The sequence below is a fragment of the Neolamprologus brichardi genome, chromosome 16, assembly GCF_056152115.1.
Source record: "Neolamprologus brichardi isolate AB-2024 chromosome 16, ASM5615211v1, whole genome shotgun sequence".
Taxonomy (NCBI): domain Eukaryota; kingdom Metazoa; phylum Chordata; class Actinopteri; order Cichliformes; family Cichlidae; genus Neolamprologus; species Neolamprologus brichardi.
In genome coordinates, this window is record NC_142119.1 from 14,599,529 (window position 1) to 14,620,970 (window position 21,442).

The 21,442-nt window shown below is 41.7% G+C and overlaps 1 protein-coding gene across 1 annotated transcript; it reads left to right on the plus strand.

Moving 5' to 3' along the window:
- The first annotated feature begins 135 nt into the window (after positions 1 to 135).
- Positions 136 to 21,283, plus strand: armc8 (armadillo repeat containing 8). Its single transcript, XM_006805839.3, has 22 exons — positions 136 to 502; positions 1,975 to 2,051; positions 3,257 to 3,328; positions 4,209 to 4,351; positions 4,435 to 4,532; positions 6,896 to 6,988; positions 7,088 to 7,168; positions 7,264 to 7,339; positions 7,408 to 7,498; positions 7,580 to 7,640; positions 7,761 to 7,961; positions 9,433 to 9,528; positions 9,617 to 9,699; positions 10,517 to 10,598; positions 10,753 to 10,839; positions 11,567 to 11,659; positions 11,785 to 11,934; positions 14,424 to 14,519; positions 16,571 to 16,666; positions 16,764 to 16,836; positions 18,356 to 18,449; positions 18,537 to 21,283. The coding sequence occupies exons 1-22, from the start codon at positions 458 to 460 to the stop codon at positions 18,568 to 18,570; spliced, it is 2,022 nt and encodes a 673-aa protein (XP_006805902.1). The 5' UTR covers positions 136 to 457; the 3' UTR covers positions 18,571 to 21,283.
- The last annotated feature ends 159 nt before the right edge of the window (positions 21,284 to 21,442 follow it).

The window sequence follows — 21,442 nt, forward strand, 5'->3', positions numbered from 1 at the left end:
TGACTAGCAGTAGATTCCATTATAAATGTGTAGAATTATATTACTATACTTGTTGCTAAGTCTTGATTTAAAAATATATTTTATTTTAAAAATGTGCGTTTTTATATTTATTCCTTAATCTGATGCATAGTTCGCACGACTCAACCTATTGTGTCGAATCAAATTCAAGCAGACAGCAACTACGTCACGTTTATAAACAATATTTACTTTATTGACAAGTCCACGGTCTGTCAGAGAGCTCGCTAAGTTAGCGGTGTTGGTTTTTGTTGCATATCTGCTACGGGACATCACAGCTGAGCCTACGGAAGAATATAGGGGCCTGTTTTAGAAATAACGCTAGCAAAGAGTTGTCTGATTAGGCTACAGTTACTTTTTAAAGGCCCCTCAAAGCTGCTCTGGGGGGTGGAGTGTCTCCAGACTGCTGCGCCGATTGGGGCGCTCCATCGGAGGAAGAGAGATGGCGTGCTTATTGGAGGCCCCACTCCGCATCAGTGTGCTGTCTGTGAGTGCCAGTCTTTATAATTTCAACTAGCAGTGTCAGGTTATAGAATGCAAACGGCAACTGCGAGTAGCTGATTTTGTTTGGTCATCTAGAAGCTCTCAAGTATAAAGGTTTTTCTGTTAGCCATAAAGCTAAGTTAAAGGCATTGCAACATGTAGCGGTCCGCCTACGTAGCTGTTGTAGAGAATGATTTGCTTCCTCGCGTTGCCCGGGCGGGCGGGAACCTTCCGAACACAATAAAGGGAATACATGCGAGCTGTGCCCCCTCGCCCCGTCGTTGTAACCTAAAACAAAATTGAACGAACAAACTAGCTGTCAGTGTTACTCGGAATGAGTTAGCAGCTAATTGCTAAGAGTACCAGTGCTGTCACCAGTTTTGCAGTAGTCAAAACACGTTTATAGAATGCATCATGCACATTGGATAAAAAGTTGTAGGAATGAGATTTTTATTCAAACCACTCAGTATTATTTGATTTTAAGTTATGCGCCGTCTTAATTGCAATAGCAAACTTAACATTGTTAACCTAGCTAACGTTAGGTGCTCCTGCAAGTAACATTAGCAACTGTAGCATACGGTTAAGCTAGCGAAGCAAACTTCGCTAACTCACTGGTTTCCTTACTCTTGAGGTTTTTTTATATGTAGTGTGTCGGCAGTCAGAGCTGTAGTAATTGGTAAGACTCTGGGATTTACTCTAGCAACTGACACTCACTGCCAACTGTAACTTGGCTAATATAACGCAAAATGTTCCACGAAAAAGCGCATAAGGAGCCCCCGTGAAACGCCCCCCATGGTAGGTGTATGCAGAAAGGAGGCAGTGTGATTGAAGATATCATGGTAACTGATACTTCAGCATCTCAGCTTCACTCTTTTTTTAAAACACGAGTTGATCCGTTATTGTGTATACATACATAATGCTGTATACTTGTGAAATTAATGTTTGCCACAGTGGCTGTCTGAATGAGAGGTACACAGGTACAGAACGTGTTGGGACACCTTGTGAGCTATGTGCTGGCATCAAAGTGTGACTCCGTTGGCAGCTGGAGGACGTTGACTTCTCCGGAAAGTTCTGGTCAAAGCTGCCAGTGATATAAACAAAGTTTTCTGGTGTCGCATGCAGCCACCGGGTGCAGTGTCAAAGAGCTTTTAAAGGCTCCTGCCGTGGAGGCTGCTGTATTTTTCCTGTGTGTAACACAAAAGGTGTTATTTTAGTTGTGAAAAAAATAACAATTTAAAACCGCCCTTTTTATGTATAATTAAATATTGTTTATTTAATGGTTAATATTTGTTCAGTTAGAAACCAAATTCCGTAGAGTTTTACTCTGCTGAAATATGTGCACTTTGTCTGTTGTCAGATGTGGAGGACAGCATTTGATAGTGTAGAGAAAAAACTGTACAAGGTAAATCCAGGGTGAAGTCAGTGATTTCTAAAAGTCATGTTTGTGTTTTTGTTTTGTTTTTTGTTCTAATGCAGGAAGTCACCGCCACTAGTCGCCATTATGTTGACAGACTGTTTGACCCCGACCCACAGAAAGTGCTTCAGGGAGTCATGTAAGTGTGGGTCTGTATGACATATACACATGTATATCAGAGTCTTTCCTGTGTCAAAATAGTACTTATGTGAATACACACAAAAATACTGTCACACATTATGTAGGTAAGGCAAGAAGTCTGTGCATCTTATAGAGTTTTTTTGTTTTTGTTTGATGCATAAAATGCATTATGCTTCAAACTTGTAAATTAAATTGAAGTCTTACATATATTTTTTTTTTCACAGTTTTCATTAATTCTCTTGGTGGAAGGTGAAAACCTGTTTGGTGGGTGGAGATATTGCAGAAAAATCTCTGCTTGTGCTCTTTTGTTTGTTTTTGATTTTGTTTTAAATTTTGTTTTACAAAGTGCAGGGGAAAAGGGGTTTGAAGTAATTTTTTTGCAGTAAATGACAGCTGTCAAATTCTGCTTGCCTCCAATTTGCAGACTATTCAGCCACTGCAATAGCACGTCTTTGGGCTTTCCTGATTTTTCTTTCTTTCTTTTTTGTTGAAAATGAATGAAATTGGTGGTTAAAAAAACAAAAAACAAACAGTCCACCCTGTTATGTTAAATTCAGCTGTTGTTGTTGCTAAGAGTTTAATTCCACAGGCTGTTTATCATTTACCAACACGTGCTTGTTTTTAATGTCCCAAATTCTAAACATTAGTGATGACAGTATTGCAGCAGGAGTGTGTGCTTACATGCACAGGCTTAGCTGTTTGTGACTTTGTGTCTTACTCTCACTCTTGGTCTGGACTGCTGTGATTTGGACTCGGACTATTTAGTTATTTTTAACTTGCGGGGAGACTAGCTCTGGTTACGACTTGTATCGTTTCATTAGCCGAGCGCCTGACCGCCTTATCTGCCTCCTAGATCAGTGTGCTTTTCCACTCACTTTGCTGCAGTTTGATATCACATATCATCTGAAGGTACTAACAGAGCAGAAGAAGCACATGGGGGGAAAATGCACTTAGATGAAGCCTGTTCATTTCTAATGTGTTACATGAGAATATGTAGAACATGAGCTTGATATCAATGATTTCTATTGTTGTTTTTAAAACTGTCAGCCTGCCTGACCTGTGTCGGCCTGATGTGCTTATAACTTATCAATTAAATGATAACATGGTATAAATCAAGGTGTTCATATTCACTCTTAAGGTTATATTATGTTGTTTCAAATACATTCACATGTCTCCTTTGGATGTATTTGTATGCTTTCACAGTGACATGAAGAACGCTGTCATAGGAAACAACAAGCAGAAGGCCAATCTGATTGTCCTCGGAGCCGTGCCGAGGTATGAATCCCCACGCCTCTCACGCTCTCCTGCTCTCCTGCTCTCCTGCTCTCTACTTCCTTCTTTAGGTCTTTGAAAAAGTCATTCTAATGCACTTACATGAAGCTGTTGGAACATAGCACGCTTACCCTCTTGTGTCTGTTCCTCCAACCAAATAAGTTGGACCACATTAAAAGCACTTATGGTGCTTTTGAATCCAGGGGTTTTGCAACCCCCAACCTCTTTGATATCATAACAGAGCATGAAACTCACCACAGTACATTACCCCAGCCATCCTCTGAACCCACTTGGTCACAGATACAGAGTAGATGGATACTTAAAAAAGGTCTGTTAGGGCCAAGTTTATTTTTACCCCCAGGTTCTACATGCTAATGTCTGTTTTGTTGACAGCAGTATAAAGTTGTAGTTCATGATAATATGAAAGTTCAGCACAGCTGTTAAAGCTATACAATATAACCTGGTAGTAAATTTTGCTATGTCTTACATGTTATGCAGGGTTTGTTCTCCTGTTGAACCGGCTCCCAGGTTGGAGTTGGGAAACAGACACCCTCTCTAGGCAAAGGCTAGAAAAATAGGCTGCTGGGGGCTTTATTTGTCTTTTTCCACTTCCTATGTATGGTTCTGCCGGAGGTTTCTTTCTGTTAAACCAGAGTTTTTCTTTTCCACTGTCACAAACTGCTTGCTCATCTTATTGTTGGGATTTTCTCTCTATTATTGTAGGTTCTTTGTCTTACAGTATAAAGTGCCTTGAGGTGACTGTTGTGTGTTTCAGTGCTCTGTATATAAATTGCATTGGATAGAAGTGATAAGACTTTATTCAACTGTCTTATTAAAAACCTAGAGAAACCCTGACTGTGCTTCCCCCCTCTGTTGGCTCCAGGTTATTATACCTGCTGCAGCAGAGCTCGTCCAGTATGGAGCTGAGGACAGAGTGCGCCGTAGTGTTGGGAAGCCTCGCCATGGGCACTGAGAACAACATAAAGTCCCTGGTGGACTGTCACATCATCCCTGCCCTTCTTCAAGGTTGGGTCAAACACACACGCACACACAGATGTATGCAAATACTGTAGGTGACGTGAGATTACACGTACTCTGTGTGCTTGCAGGTCTCTTATCTCCGGACCTGGTCTTCATTGAAGCTTGCCTTCGATGTCTCAGAACTGTCTTCATCAGTCCAGTCACCCCTGTGCAGCTGCTTTATACTGTAGGTCGCCTTAAATGCCTTCTATACCACATGTGTAGACAAGTTTGGTCATGACAAGCGCAGAGTACCAGTCTCAGGTATTTGTTGTAGCAAATAAATACAGAATAGAGACACTAATAAAATGTATTATTGGAAGAAATGCAGCGAATAATATGATCTGATTTGATTCCGAGTCATATCAAATTCTTTGCCACACTTGTTAGCCTCTGCTGCAGCGGACGTGCAGCTTAGAGGTGTTAATTAAACCTCATGGTGGCACAGACAAGTGTGATTGTTCCGCTTGGTAGCAGTATGCTGTGTAAACACCTAAAGCAGTGTAAATGCAGCATATTGATTCTTCTCTGAAAGAAAATGGAATCTGTAATGTGGAGCGACTGTGTCTGTCTCGCTGTAACCAGAAATCTACCAGAGCACCCATCTGTCATTTCCTTGTTTGAATAGCCGGCTAGCCAGCATATAAACTGTCTTTCTGTTTAAGCCTTTGCAGCCATCAAACACTTTAACCATCAGCAGTTTGTTTACGCAAAGAGGATGGACACGGGATACAAACACTGGTGTCAGCTAGACACAGGCATGCAAACCATTATCAGATAAATGTAAATATACTCCAATTGTATTAGTAAAATGAAGCTCTGCGTGGTAACCTGGTGCACCTAATTTTGAGAATTATTTGAGTGACAATGATAGAAGTTCCTGTAACGTCGTGCAGTTGTTGAGGAAAAAGTCATTTTTATAACCAAAAACAACAAAACCCTCTTTACTTGAAGCTCTCCTGGTCTGAGTGATTTCAGCCTGCTTATAGAACAAAATGACTGGTTTGCATCAAAAGTTAGTGAAGAGTTAGTTAGTGGTGGTCTCTGACTATGCAGCTACTGTTGGAAAAGCCAAGAAACACTTCTGATTGTCGTCATACCGTGACTTTAGTGAGGTGTCGAAACTCATTGTTAGGGGCAAAGGAGAGGTTCTTAAATTTCATCTTTATGAGAGAATTAAAGAAAAGTTCAAAAGTATCCATGCTGTCATGGATACTTACGGGGTCATAATCAGCAGGTCAGTCTTTAAAAAAAAAAATACCATCACATTCTTTTATCTCCAACAGCAAGCAGTTTTAGTTAAAGATGTTACTCGCGACTATTTGACTGAAAGTATAAAAAAAAAAAGCGTGTGTTAAACAGCCACTCTGTGGCTGTTGTTAGCATTGCTAGCAGCAGTGGCTACCCTATTTGCAAGGTGCCGTGCAGAGTATGGTGACTCATCGCTCTTGTTGAGTGGTTGCGAGTGCGTTTCCTCTGACACAGCTGACATGGAACGGTTTATTTTTTACAAAGCACCACAGGAGTACCTGGGTGTTCACCTCAACAATAAACTGGACTGGACTACAAATACAGACATCCTGTATAAGAAGGGCCAGAGTCGACTCCACCTGCTGAGGAGACTGAGGTCCTTCGGAGTCTGCAGGATATTCTATGACACTGTGGTAGCATCTGCCCTTTTTTATGCAGTGGCCTGCTGGGGGAGTGGATGCACGGACAGGGACAGGAGCAGGATTGACAAACTGGTGCGGAGGTCTAGCTCCGTGCTGGGATGTCCCCTGAAGTCTGTGGAGGTGGTTGGCGAGAGGAGGATTTTAGTAAAGCTGACATCCATCATGAACAACCCACATCACCCACTGCATGAGTATGTGAGTGGGCTGAGCAGCTCCTTTAGTCAGAGACTGAAACACCCTCGCTGTAGGAAGGAGCGCTCTCGCAGATCATTCATCCCAACAGCAGTTAGACTCTATAACTCCTCAATCACGATGTCATAAGTCACTGGACACTGTGAACATCCACGGTCACCACTTCATGCATAATGGACCTTCCATGTGTATGGACATATGCCGGTATATATGTATGTATATGTATACATATGTATATTTAGTGTGTACTTGTGTGTGTGTGTGTGTGTGTGTGTACATGTCTATAAATAGGAATAGTAGTGGTACAATAGTTATGTCAAGCTATATAGTTTATGTCTTCCATATTTCCAACCATATCCATAATCACATACTGTGTATGCTACCATTGTATATAGTGTATTATCTTACTTTTTTTCACTGATAGTACTTATTTGTAATTTTGTGTTTCCTTCTGATATCTGTACCTGAGCTGAGGTGACGCAAAAATTTCCCCGTTGTGGGATCAATAAAGTCTTATCTTATCTTATCTCTTAGAACTGAGATTGTCAGGAGTTTATTTTCACCCACCTTGTTTACATTTTCACATCAGAGATGGTTTAAAAGTTGACTATTCTTGAACATGATCACCCATTCTCTCATTGAAATGATTCTGCGTATGTTCTCTTTTGTTTGTTTTCTTTTTGAGGACCCCACTGTGATTCCTCATTTAATGTCTCTTCTGAGCAACTCTCTGAGAACCCAGGAGTACATCACCCAGATCTTCTCCCACTGTTGTAAGGTATTTGTTGGTATTTGATTGCCCATAAACACACTGGAGTCCATCACAGTGTCTCTGTTCAGACTGATCGATTGCTGATTTGAGATTTGTTGTGTTCAGACTCCAGAGCACCAGACGATCCTTTTCAACCACGGCGCCATCCAAAATATTGCCCCATTGCTCATTTCACCCTCTTATAAGGTATAATGGGAGTGTGGATGTTTACCCAGTGTGACGATATGACCTTTGACACACAATACTCTGTAACACTCCATACATCGTCCTCTGTTCTCCAGGTCCGGATGCAGGCGTTAAAGTGTTTCTCAGTCCTGGCGTATGAGAACACTCAGGTCTCCATGACACTGGTGAATGGTGAGGAGCTTTTCTTCTTTCACTTTCTCTCGTCTTTTTCTCCTCTCATGTGCTTTTTTTCTCATCAGTGCTGGTGGATGGTGAGCTACTCACTCAGGTATTTGTCAAAATGATGCAAAGGGATCAACCCATTGAAATGCAGCTAACAGCAGCCAAATGGTGAGTGGCATAACATTTATTTATTACTGAGTTGTATCCTCTGTACCTTTTCTTTATTTGTGACCTCTTCTCCTGTTCCAGTCTAACCTATATGTGTCGAGCGAGTGCCATCAGGACAGACGATAGCTGCATAGTACTAAAGGTCAGATTTTTCCTGCATGTTCTTGTGCCTCGCTTCATCATTTCTCTTGTGATACTCTAGCAGTGGCACTTCTTTTTTGTTTTTTCCCCCCGTAAATGTGACTTTTTGCTGCTTGTGCAGACCCTGCCATGTCTCGTGCGAATGTGCAGTAAAGAGCATTTGCTCGAGGAAAGGGTGGAGGGTGCAGAGACACTGGCCTATCTCATGGAGCCCGACGTGGAGCTGCAGAGGATCGCAAGCACCACTGATCACCTCGTGGCCATGCTAGCCGACTACTTCAAGTACCCCAGCTCAGTGTCTGCCATCACTGACATCAAGAGGGTGAGTCGTGTCTGTTCAGTTAAGCAGTTTTTAATATTTATCTTTTAAAATGAGGAATCTCAGAGAACTTTATTGCATTGTTCATCACACATCAGTTCAAGACGTTGCCACTGTGGCAACTTTTCATCCATCACAGGCTTTGTGACTTTTAGATTTCCCCTTCTCTAAGCTGCTCTCGATGAAACCAGCTGCTGGTCTAAGGTCTCCCACTGCCCCCATGAAATAGTGTTGTCACAAAACACACACGTATCTGTTTAAATATCCCATTATGCCCACAAGAGGGCAAACCAGTGCTGTGAACAACACAGAACACTGTGTTCTTCAAACATGACAAACATGGCCCATTCAGTGTCTGCTGAGCGAGTGCAGTCCAGATTTCACAGTTAACGGCCTTCTAATTTGTTAATACAATTTTCATATTGATTTTTTTATTAAAAAATGTGCTTACCTATTGCACCAACTATTAAAAGGTTTGTATATATTTGACTTTGTGTGTAAATTCAAAGTTGTACACTCAGTAGTTTTTTTTTTTTTTTAATGATGTAAGCTGCAGTCATTCCACCCTGGAACATAAAATAGTTCAAAGAAGTCACTGAAAGCATTACCATGGCATTCATGCCTACGATGAGTGTAAACTTTTGGTCACAACTTTAAATAATTGAGTGTGAATTATATTTGCTGCAGGCACACCTGTGTATGTCTGCTCTGTTCAGTGAGCAGCTGATTTGCTGCCCGTGTGCTGAGTGAGAGGGAAACTAGTTGTGTAGCTATGAGTGATCACGTTTACATGTAAATTTAGTGTAAATCCTACCACAGCAGTGGTCTGTAAATTGTGTGTTTGGAGATTTTTGTCAGAAGATGTAGTTACGAAATGATTTGATTGCTGATGTTTTATAAACAACAATGAAGCGTAGCTAATGCTTCGACCATAGTCACAGTAAAGATGTGGATTCACTAAAAATTGGACCTGTGAATTGAAAGTCGGAGCATTAGAAAGTGCTGACAGTTTCCTTTTGGGATTATCAAAACTTCTTTTCTTCTGTGCGTAACAAATTTGATTGCATCCATGTAGCTCAATATCAGGATTCTGATGAAAAGGTCGGGCTTGTAACATTTGTCTGTGAACCAACAAACTGAACTTGTGCTAATCAGTCTTATAGTTGTAGATGTTTTTCAGGGCATTTAAATATCTGCTGTCTGTGTGCCTAAAACATTTCCTTTCTTGTTTACTAAGACAAATTGAAGGCTGTTGAAATGTATTCCTTTTGCCCAGAAAGACTGTTTAGCTGTCCGATCACTCAGCTTTGACTCGGTAACCCTCAGATTGAGGTCATTTACTGCCTTCAGTTCCCAGGAACAAATGCGTAATGCTGATAAATATATTTATTTATCACAAAATGAATCCTTCACCTTGAATAAAAAAACCTTTGTCACTTAATGTTCAGTAACAGTTCACTTTGCTGTCTTGCAGCTGGACCACGACCTGAAACACGCACACGAGCTGAGACAAGCAGCCTTCAAACTGTACGCCTCGCTGGGCTCCAACGATGAGGAGATCCGCAAAAAGGTGCCTTCTGGTTTACGTCTCTGTTTGCTTATGTAAACGTGTCATTATATGTTTCTGTGCTAACCCGGCCCCTCATGTTGGCTTTCAGATAACAGAGACGGAGAACATGATGGACAGGATAGTCAGCGGCCTATCAGAATCCAGCATTAAAGTCCGTTTGGCGGCTGTCAGGTATGGTGCAAAGTGAGACAGCTGCAAAGACTTGAGCTTGAGCTCAAGTCTTTGCAGCTGGACGTTAGCACTAAATTTGAACTTGGTAAAGTTAAAGTGGACCTATTTTGGCATAGAAAGTTTTCCACTTTAGCCATTTTATTGCTTTTATGTAGATCTTTTAACAGGAAGTCATGTAGATTTGATTGAAATATTATATCCACCCTAATAATCCAGTAATGAGCAAAATATTTACTGAACAGAGACGTCCTGCTTTAATGTTTGTTGCTTTCCTCGTGCTGTGCGCACTCATGCTCTGGATCAGATTCATGTCCAAACTGGTACGGATGTATTAGAGAAATTTGCAGTTTCTAATTAAGATTGATATTCTTAAAAGGTTTACAGCAGAGCCACAGCCTTTCGCTGCTTCTGTTTGGGGAAAACCAAGATGTAGGGCAACCTATCAGAATAAAGCTAGCGTAAGGGGGGTGGGACCTTAATGTAAAGGGAGCTGAAGAATTTAGTGTAATAGGTCCACTTGCGGTAATGTTTCCAATGTAACTACATTAGATCTCATACAGTTGTGTTAGACAAAACGTTACATTACTTTTTAAATCATATAATTAGTATTAATTCTCTGTACACATTTACCCTTTATGTCAGCTTGCATTCGCACTCTGGAGGCCTGGCTTGGACCACAGTGGGATTTGCCTGCTGATGAGTAAAACCGCAGGCAGTTTAATTCAGGCTCCGGTGCTGTTCTGGTACATTAAACCAAAGCTTTGACACACTGAATATCTCCATAAAACCACCTGTTTATATTTTTGTTTTGTCCTAGGTGTCTTCACAGTCTTTCTCGGTCGGTGCAGCAGCTGAGAACCAGCTTCCACGATCATGCAGTATGGAAACCCCTGATGAAGGTCACTGGAATTTGACGTTAAAGTTTTGTTTACAGTATATTTTCACAGCTGTTTAGTGGAGCTCTGAGCTTCTCTACCTGACACATGAACATCGAGCCTGTCTGCGATTGTGAGAGGAAATATTAACTAAGGTTGTGTGTTCTGTTGTACGCAGCTCTTGCAGAACGCCCCGGATGAAGTCCTTGTTATGGCTTCCTCTACACTATGCAATCTACTGCTGGAATTCTCACCCAGCAAAGAGGTACACTCATGGAGACACCCCGGGTCCTGAAATGAATCGAGTTTGGTGACACGTTCATCTCGTTGTTCAGCTGTTTGATTCACAGCTGTCCTGGTTTGGTACAATCTCACCACTCACACAGCCTCGTTTTCAGCCACAGCAGAAAGCTTTAAAAACTGAGCAGGTGGAACATGTGCTGGTAAACACAGCAGGGCAGGTAGAAGCTCAGAAGCCACATTTCCCTACAGCAAAAGAGATTAAGTGCAGGTCTTACACCTACTCTGAGAAGGAACCCAGACTGAAGTGCGGAGAGAGTGGCCGGCTGTGGTTGAGGGAGCGACACCGTGAATGACTAGAGTCAGTTTTCTGATCGTCTGCATTCTGAAGCTGTAAACTCACTAACCCCTCCTCACTGCCCTGCAGGAAGAAGCAGCTTTTAACCAAAAAGCAGGCACACATGTCACACCTGCATTTCTGACACAGGCAGAGCACCAAAAAGAGACAAACCCGGCTCCCACATTTGTATAAGGTGTTTCTACAAGAGCTGATTATGAATGTAGGTAGGCAACAGCCCCATGCAAACAGTATTTGACAGGAAATGTTCTGCAGACAGCACGACTGATGATGATGATGATGTTGCCGTTCCTGATGGAGATGTTAAAAAATAGCTGTTTAGTAAAGTAACGTTTTCTTTTTTTGTTTTTTAATTACTTTAATGTTGAGTCCAGTTGTCTTTGTGTGTCTGCAGCCCATCCTGGAGTCAGGGGTAATTGAATTACTATGCAGTCTAACCCAGAGCGACAGTCCTGCACTGAGAGTCAATGGGATCTGGGCCCTGATGGTGAGCTTTTATTTAATTTTTGTACTTTAAAATATTCCCCTCCACCCTTCGTCTGCACTGTAAAAGTGAGCTGCTGTGTTTGGCTTGATGTTAAAATATCCCGACTGACTACTTTGTGTGTTAAGAATATGGCGTTCCAAGCTGATCAGAAGGTGAAGGTGGAGATTGTTCGGTGTTTGGGCACAGAACAGCTGTTCCGCCTGCTATCAGACCCCGACACCAACGTGCTGATGAAGACCCTCGGTCTGCTGCGCAATCTACTGTCGACACGCCCTGTGAGACACGCAAACACACACGTGAACAGACATGAATAAAGCTGCAATTAAAGCTTTTTCTCTTTTGTTTGTTTTGGGGTTTTTTTCCATTGTTGGATAAGCTGTCGATTATTGTGTCGATTAACTGCTGAACACTCACCGGCTCAAATTAAATCTCAGATGGAAATCACCTCATTCTGAGTCAAATTTCAAAGGCTTTGAATTTTTTAAAGCACAAAACTTGACACTGAATCACATTGTAACTTAAATCAGTTTTATTGACAACAGTCACAACAAAGTAAATGCTCTACAATAAGCAGTCAGATTAGTTTCTTTCTAATAGGAGTGGACAGATAAATGGTAGCGTGTTTCCTGTAGGACGTTGAACTCTTATGATTTGGTGTAATGCACACTGTTTCTACTGTAAGTGAGTCGCTACAAACTACTAAGTGCTTTGAAGCTTTTGCGCTTTCTTAAGTATGAAAGAATCCATGAATGTTTGGTGAGATTTGTAGTCATCTGGGGGAATAAGCCCTCATAGGTTCTTTCAGGGCAAACTGGTCCTGGTTAGAAGGTCAGATTGAATGTGACTTTAATCACTGTTTTTATAATAAACTCATCAAAGAATTAGCACAGGGATACAGAGGCCCTCGATTTCGAGTCAGGCCTTGTAGTGGGGCTTTTTGGCAAGCGCCTGGCTGAGGGTCTGCCGCTTTGTAGGTCAGTTGGCGGTCTTGTTGATCTGTGTTTCTACCCTTACTTGTAGCCACAAGCTAAGGAAAAAGATCAGATTTAAGTGGTGGAAATTGGTTTTTCCTCAGAGAGAGCATGGAAAACCCGGTCATTTAGGAGGAACTCTTAAGTCACGGTGGGCTCGATGGTCAGATCCTTATATTGGCCCTGTCTGCAGTCACAGATCTGATGGCAGAGGTAGTGTTCTCTGAATCACACAAACACACCAGGAGTTCTTTTCTCACTTTCAACACAAAGACATGTTTACATACAACAAAAACAAGTCAGTTTCTGATGTAGGTGTCCATCAGTACAATCTTAGCTCAGATTAGGGGCTCAAAAGGAGTCTGCTGTTTTGGCATATGACTCTGTGAGTGAGGAATGTGAGGCTCCAATGCCAGAGAGGCAGTCTCCAGTTCTGGTTCCCATTCATATCCTTACACAGGGAGCCAGTAGCTGGGTAAGCTTGGATAAGCACAAGAAAATTGATGTCTGGATACTAATGAGTGAGTGTTAAGCAGCTACAACAGTTTGGTGTGTAGAGCAGCTTCCCAAATTCCACGGTGATGTTTTGTCCCATTACCGATCAAAAACCTCTGTTCAGTTTACAGTAGAGCAGAGAGAGCTAATATTAATATTTCCCAGATAATATTTAAGATATTTTTAAAATGTGTACTGTTTGCTGTGGATACTTTGCAGTAATTATGAAATGATGTTGTTAAATTAATAAACTTTTAGCTTTCCACTGGTTACATGCAAATATTATCGTGACTATCGTGCTGTGTCAGATTCGATATAGACAAAATCCACTTTCACAAAAGAGTGTGTGCAATAAACGTACTGCTGCTGTTTGTGAACTGCTCTTAGGTGGTCATAGGCTACGTTCACACTGCAGGTCTTAATGCTCAATTCCGATTTTTTTGATCAATCTGATTTTTTTGTCTGCTTGTTCACACTACAAATAAAATGTGACAGCAAACGCGCTCGTGTGAACCCTCAAAGCGGCCCGCATGCGCAAAAGAAGATGTCACACACAACGCGCTCTGTTTAGACCCAGACCAAACAGTATTGTTTGACTGATGGACCTTAATATAAAGGCTTGTTTCAGACTTTACGTTTCCCAATTTTGCTTTAAGTTATTTTGTCATTTACATATGGCCTAATAATTATCCTTATTGCTGTTTTAGACAGGAGTGGTGCTACAAAGGATAGTTGCAGATTACTGTCAGAATCTGCAGATTATACAGTACAAATAAAATGTTCACATTTCTCCAACGTTGTCTTCCAAACAGTTTCACTGACATCTATGCTGGATGGCCAGGAAGCGTTCGCAATGTCTTCTCCGGCGCTGATAATTGGCGTCTGTCTTGTGTCAGTGACGTAAAAGACGGATTTAATGCGACCTGACCGTTCACACAGCAGTCGCTTTCTAAAACATCAGATATGTATCAGATTCAGTACCACATACGAAAGTGACCCAGATCGGATTTGAAAATATCAGATTTTTGCTGTTCACACTGTCATACCATGATTGGATATGGGTCGCACAGGGTCAGAAAAGTCGGATTTGATGCGCTTTCGCCTGCAGTGTGAACATAGCCATAGGTGGTACTTGACCTCTGGGTCAGTGTTGAATGCTCCCCACTTTCTTGTGTTATCACTACATATGAGCGATCCAGTATGGGCTGAATTTGAATGAATTGTGCAGAGGTCTTAAGTGCAACATGCATACTGATTCTCCTTTGCTTCCCCTTTACTCCCAACTCTCATTTTGTCAGCACATTGACCAGATCATGAGCTCCCACGGGAAGCAGATCATGCAGGCAGTTACCCTCATCCTCGAAGCGGAGCACAGTATAGAGGTCAAAGAGCAGGTGAGCACCCGTCTGCTTCACACGTACAGATGATTTATTTTTTTATTTTTTCTAAGTTCAGCGTGCTGCTGTGTGGCAGAGCAGTTTAACATTCTGCTTATGTGATCACAAGCTGTCTGCCTGAGGTCAATCTTGTCCTATTAAATTCAGTGGTGTTTGTATCGGGACATAAACAATAATCTGGTCCAAAACAGGTCATAAAATTAAGTACAATCCTGGGTGAACAGCACAACAAGACACATTGCACCATTCCCATCATACAGGGAAAAGCAGCAACCAGGTGCTGCTAAACAAATGTACTTAATTGACCATCTCTATAAATGCAGACGTTTTGACAGTTTGCTGGTCTGGAGTGTTCAGGTGTGTTAACACAGTGCTCAGTAGAAAAGATGACGGTGACCTTGGAGAAGCACTTGCTGCTGCCTGTCAATCTAGTAAGGGTTCTAAGGCCACTCACTCACTTAAACTTCAGCGATATCAACCTGTCCAGTTAGGGAGCACAAACCATTGTAAATCTATTACAGTTGCTTTGATGCAGATGAAAGTAACAACAGATGGACTGGACAGGCAACCAGAGAGCCTTCAGAAAGGGCGTGTTGGAGGAGGTTGAAATATGTGGTTACAGTTGCTCCAAGAAAATAACAGTAACAGACTGAACTAAATTAAATAATACAATATATTATATAAGAAATGGCTCTAATATATACAAATAGCTCAATTATAAGAAGTGAAATAGATATGATTGACATTAATTTGTAAAACTTTGCTGTAGAGCAAGTGCAAAAGGGTGTAACTACTGCACTGTGCATTAGATGGAGGAGTTATACAAGGAGATGATTTCCAGTGTTGTTCACTGGTGCACGTCATGGATTGGGTGGGTGGGAGTTATTGTCCAGCTGCATTTGGTAAGTGGATAAAATAAACCTTGTACTGGTGCAGTGGGCCCTGGGTTCCTGGTGATGAAGGTGTGTGTGTGTGTGTGCGCAGTTAGGGCTGTGCGATACGATGAAATGTATCGGATGACTAAATTAAAACTTCTCTGGTTTCATATTATAAGCTATCTTTTATTTTGTGGTGGAGCAAAATCCACTGTTTACAGCAATATATTTTTTTGGGATGGCCACCATGTGGATGCAGACACACAGAATACCAGCATGGCCAGTGAAGACGAACCAGGGAGCTCCAAACAGAAGGACCAGTCAACAAAAATCGAGGACCTTATTCCTAAATGAGGGGCTCCCTCTGTAGCACAGACATGGTTTGGTTATGGAAAGTCTGACACGGACCAGAACACTGTACTATGCAAGTTATGCTGCAAACCGGTCCCCACCACAGACTCAAACACGACAAACCTCTCAACCACCTACGAAAGAATCACGTGAAAGAGTAAGGAGAGAGTTTACGGATGAGAAGCAAAAAAGAGCCGTCAGATGCTCAAAACGTTAGAACAGGCTTTTCCCCGCAGCGCGCTGTGTAATAAATACTCAGAAAGAAAATGGCAGCTGTTGCAACTTGTATCTACAAATATAAAGTTTCATGCATCGGTCAAAACACTCGACTCCAGGTACATGACGCCCAGGTCGAGCTGCCTGAGATTCACAGCATTTACAGAAAAAGCACTATTTTGTGATTTATATCATCATCGGGATGAGAAATGTCATATCGAATATGAGATTTTGGTCATATTGATTCCTCGTGGTATTTCTTCCACATCGTTGACACTGTTCTGTGCAGTAAACCTTCATGTGACAGTACGTACAGATGTGCAATACTGAGGGAACTACAAACTGAGTGGACTGCAGGCATCAAGGCAGCTATAGAGGGGTCCATGGTTTGGGGGTTGTCTTGTTGTTGCCTGGCCAGTGCTCTTGTTATCAGTTTGACTCGGTTTGTGCCTTCTAAGTGGACAGATTGACGTCCACAAACACAAAGTGTGATGATCAAATGTTGCCAGTTTTGTGAATGTGTTGCCTGTTGCTTTCTTTTATTTTTTTTTAACCTCAGAACAAACTGTTCAGATAAAAGCACTGATGTAACACTTTGTCTGTCAGACGCTGTGCATCCTAGCCAACATTGCCGATGGCAACACAGCCAAGGACCTCATCATGACCAATGACGACATGCTCCAGAAAATCAAATACTACATGGTACTGTGCACATACTAGAGGTCGGGGCCTGATTGATCTGTGTTATTGTCCCGTGTTTCTTGACTTGTAACTTCTCTGATGTCTGCTGTTCCCACAGGGGCATTCGAATGTGAAACTGCAGCTTGCTGCAACCTTTTGCGTCTCAAACCTTATCTGGAATGAGGAGGACGGTAAGAAATGCAGCACACAGGTACATGGACTAATAAAGAAAGGGCATGGGTTTAGATAAAGGAGACCGAGGAACATGAAGAAAGCTGAGCTTACGTTAAAGTAGTAAGAACTGAGGTCTTAAGTGTTCAGCTTTAGTTTATAGAACATTTACCAGAATGAAGGCTCGTCATAGGCGAGTACAACACTGAAAGATGTCTGATGGAGAAATGCTGTGTAGGATGGAAGGAGCGTGGTAATAAAGTCAACCTCTCAAATGGTTGTTTACATTTTAGTCTTTTAAATGCTCATTCAGGGAGAGTGTAGCTCAGACTTTTGAAGCTGCAGTTTACTATTTTCTGTTTGTTTTTGTTTGTTTGTTTGTTTGTTTTAAAAAGAGGTCAGCCATAGGAATATACAGTGGATTTAATACTAATTATAGTACATGGCCTTCTGAAAGTGCTGTAACAGAGTTTTAAGATGTCATTCCTTCACTTTTATTGCCTTCAGTGCCAACTCTCTGCTCCCAGAGGTCGATTGTCTTGATAATAGTGAAAAAAAGCAACAATCGTTGAGCCTTAAAGGAGATAACTTGTAAGCTGGAGAGGAAATGTGTTCGGCCTGGATGATTTTCATCCCTTTATGTCAGCTAAAACTGAAGTTATTGTTCTCTTCATTAAATCTTAACATGCTGTGTGACTTGATGGGATGAATCTGGGAATCATTTTTGCACTGAGTGTTTCTTCTTTACTCATTCATCATTATTAATTAAACTCTGATTTCTCTTCTATAGTTTGCCTTTTGTCCTGAAGGCTTGTGACATTTCACCTACTATTTGAAAATGCCCAAAGGTGGGCAGATCTCAGAAGGGAGCATATTTCAAAGAATCAGGGTACCAGCACTGAAGGCTGTGTTGTTAGGGAAGGAGAGCAGGCTGTTATCTGGGAAACACAGAGTCCAGGACAGAGTGTAGGAGGTGAAATGTCTGATAAGCACTGGGAAGCAGGATTTTATAGGAGATACCGAACTTTATCAAAGCCAAGAGGTGAATAAAGGTGGGGTGTTGTCACGACTTGGTGTCGGTAAGAACTTTGTCAATTTTGTTTTATGAGCATACTGCAGCTTGTCCAAGGCACCATTGCAGCACTCCAAGCAGGAGGTGATGAAGGTGATGAATGGGGGGTCTCAGCTGGGGAATTTGAGATTAATGGCCAGAGTCTGGTGATGTTCTCTAGTTTCACCCAGGATGGTGAATAGGAGCAGCCATCCACATCATGGCATAGATCAGTCCCTTTCTGGAGCTGGGGCTTGGGGAACTACACCCCAGAGTTCAGTTTGAGAAAATTATTTGACATCCAGATCTTGACGTCTTCAAGGCAGTTGACCAGGGACAGAGGAGGGAGCTGATTGGAGGGTTTGGTGCTAAGATACACCTGTGGAACATGTGACTGTGTTCATGTTAATGAACACACAGCTGCAGTGGGATTTTACATGTCAGCAGACATTGTTATTTGTCCTCTTTGCTTCACTGTGTGTCCTCAGGTTCTCAGGAGCGTCAGGACAAGCTAAGGGAGATGGGCTTTGTGGACATCCTGCACAAACTGACACAATCCTCTGACCCCAACCTCAGTGACAGGTGGGCCAGAACAGTGCGTCACAAAAAAGAAAATATCCTGTCAGACACTCATTTAGCCTGCTGGACTCATTCTGTGTCTCTTTTCAGAGCGAAGACAGCATTGCAGCAGTACCTAGCATGACTACAGTGGGCAGCCATCGCCTTCTGCCAGCCTGACTAACAAATGTGTGGAGGACACCTGGCTCCTTCGTTATTTGTTTCAGTTAAAGTGCCCCTATTATGCTGTTTTTAACTAATAGGATTACTTTATATTTTGCACTCCTGCAGCGCCTCTTCTCGTCGTCTGAGCCCAGTCTGCTCCACTTGATCCACTGCTATAACAGAAGCAAGGCAGCGTTTTTGTGCCCAGCCAGCATAGCCCTTTAACAGCTGCCAACTTAGAACGCGTTAGCAGTGGCCACTTCAGAAAGACACGGCAACAGCATCAAACATAATACAGCTGTTCTCTTGAAATTGTATAAATGTTAATTACAACAGTAGACAGAACAATAGAATATGTCCATTAGAACAGTGTTACTGGGAATTTTCCTCTATTTAATGTAATTATGTCAAAGTCATTTTACAGGACAAATAAAACCCCACTTTCTGCCACACAATTCATTTCCTGAGATATGTTAGGATAAGATGAAGAGCACATCTGAGTTTTTCTACATGATAAATATGTAAAAATACAGAAAAGTCCTGGTAGCTCACCGCACAGACTGTCCTGTATTTATAAAACAAAGTTTTTGTTAATTAATGAATTTAAGTTAAATTGAAATTTCTACAGTAGACAGTGAAAAACAGGAACTTTTCTGTCATGTAATTGTTTATTTATTACTTAACTACTCTGGTCCAGTATAAAGGGCTGTGGGGGAGGTCTTTATCAGCAGGAGAATCTGTAAAACTTTAAAAAAAAATACAGTTAAAAGTCCAAAAATGCATGCCTTCCTCCATATTTTCCAGAGCCATCCAGTGGGACGGATTGGCATCTTTGCCAGGCCGATTCAGGTCCCCATAGTTTGACACCACTGCCTTAGAGGGTAGGATAGAAGCTGACGGGTATCGTGAGCATATTAATGCTCGTGTTTTAGCCAGAAACAGACGATACCGTGTGCTTTGCTAGTATTGGAGATATTTTAGAGTTATCACAGCAACCCTAGCAACAAAATAATGTCCCACGGCGAAGGAGCATGTGGAGGGCGGGTGTTTCTTTGTTAGAGTGCTCCACACTAGCAGCTAGGCAGGATTTATTTAAACATGTTACACAGTGACATAGATCAGAAACGTAAGGAAAAGCTTGGACTACAAACAAGGTGTTTTAGCAAACCCCAGAAAGGCTAATAGGGGCACTTTAATGGTGAGGCCTGTTTTGTTGCACAAAGACACCTTTTTTTTGGACCTGTGGCTGACCTCTCTTCACTTCTCCAGTACAAACACCTCAACCCAGCCTCAACAGTTCGGCGCCAGCTCCACGGCGGAGACTCTGAGACTGCAGTTGTTGTGAAATCAACGGTTAGGGGAGTTTCACCCGATAGGTTTTATTTTATTCTTCTCTTGAAGTGAATCCTTGGATTTGGATTTTGTGATTTGAGATTTGCAGACTTTATTTTCTTTCTGTTTTTGGAGTGCAGCTGCCTGACGTCACCGCTAATTTGGAGCCTTCAGACTCCCAACAGTGGAGATTATGGTTTCAGAGCACGGCTGACGGACAGCAAAGTTTCCCAGTTGTATTTTTTTTAATTTTTGACTAAAATTACTATTAATATTAATGTTTCCTTAAGGCATCGCAAGTAAGGACTCACTTGGAAAAACACAGACTGCCTATTTTGGAATTTCTTTTCTTCTTTGTGGATACATACCTCGTAAATATATAAATATATATAAATATAAACAAATATATATTTTTGGATTTTTATTTTCCCCTGCCCCTCATGTTTTTCAGTCGATCCCTCTGAACCATGATTTTTGGCACAGTCGGGGGAATCTACTGCACTCTAAATATCTGTCGAACGCTGAACGTGGTCTCTGGAGGATAATCGGGAATGAGCATTTCTCCTTTCAGGTGTCGTCGCTGTGATGGTGCTGCTCGCGTAGAAGCCTGTCACTTCTGTCCAGTAACCTTATTTCCAGTAACCATTTCTCATGATCCCACTGAGAAATGTAGTGCTTACACAGACCTGCGGTTATTAATTACACCCAACACCTGGAAAAGAGGATTAATGTATCCATCCCTCACACCTCCTATCGAGAAAGACCCGATGTCTGCTGCTCTCTGCAGTCCCCTGCATGTGTTTGTCAGGAGGGATAAATGAAATTCCCAAACCTCCAGCTTTCTCTCCCTTGATGTGTTTTTGAGAGGCGAGTGAGGACAGAGTAGATGTAAGAAATAAAGTAAATCATTTGACACTAAGGCATGAGTACATGCACTACAGCAGAATCAAGTGCTACATTGTTTCTCCACCCTTTTGTTATATAATTTCTTCTCCGATCAGGATATTTCTAGAACGTTTCTCCTGACATTTCAAACCTTACTGAAGCTCTGATAGAATGAATGTTACCCTTGAGAATACATGCAGATCTGAAGGAGTTCCTGTGTTGTGTCTTATTTCTTCTTGGAGAGTCTGCTGTATTAAAAATCCCACCGGTTTTGTTCTTCTTTTTTTTTTTCTTTCTAACTTATTCTTTGTTAGTTAGGGGTTGCTTCATGGATTTGAAATAAACCATTAGAATGTGTTACAGACTTGTTGCTGCTGCACACAGTAATGTCAGAGTGGGAATGTGATGCTGACCTGACAGCAGACTTGCAGTCACATGTGAAAAAGAATGATGCAGAGTCCTCCCAGGAGTGGATGTCCCAGTAAATTCAAGCCAAGGTCTCAGACTACACATCCATATTAAATACAACCCCCCCCAAAAAAATAAATAAATAAATAAAAAAAAAAAAAAAAAAAAAGAACAGCTACAGCTGGTTTGGAAAGGAGAAAGCCTCTTCACTCCATAAAGAACATGGC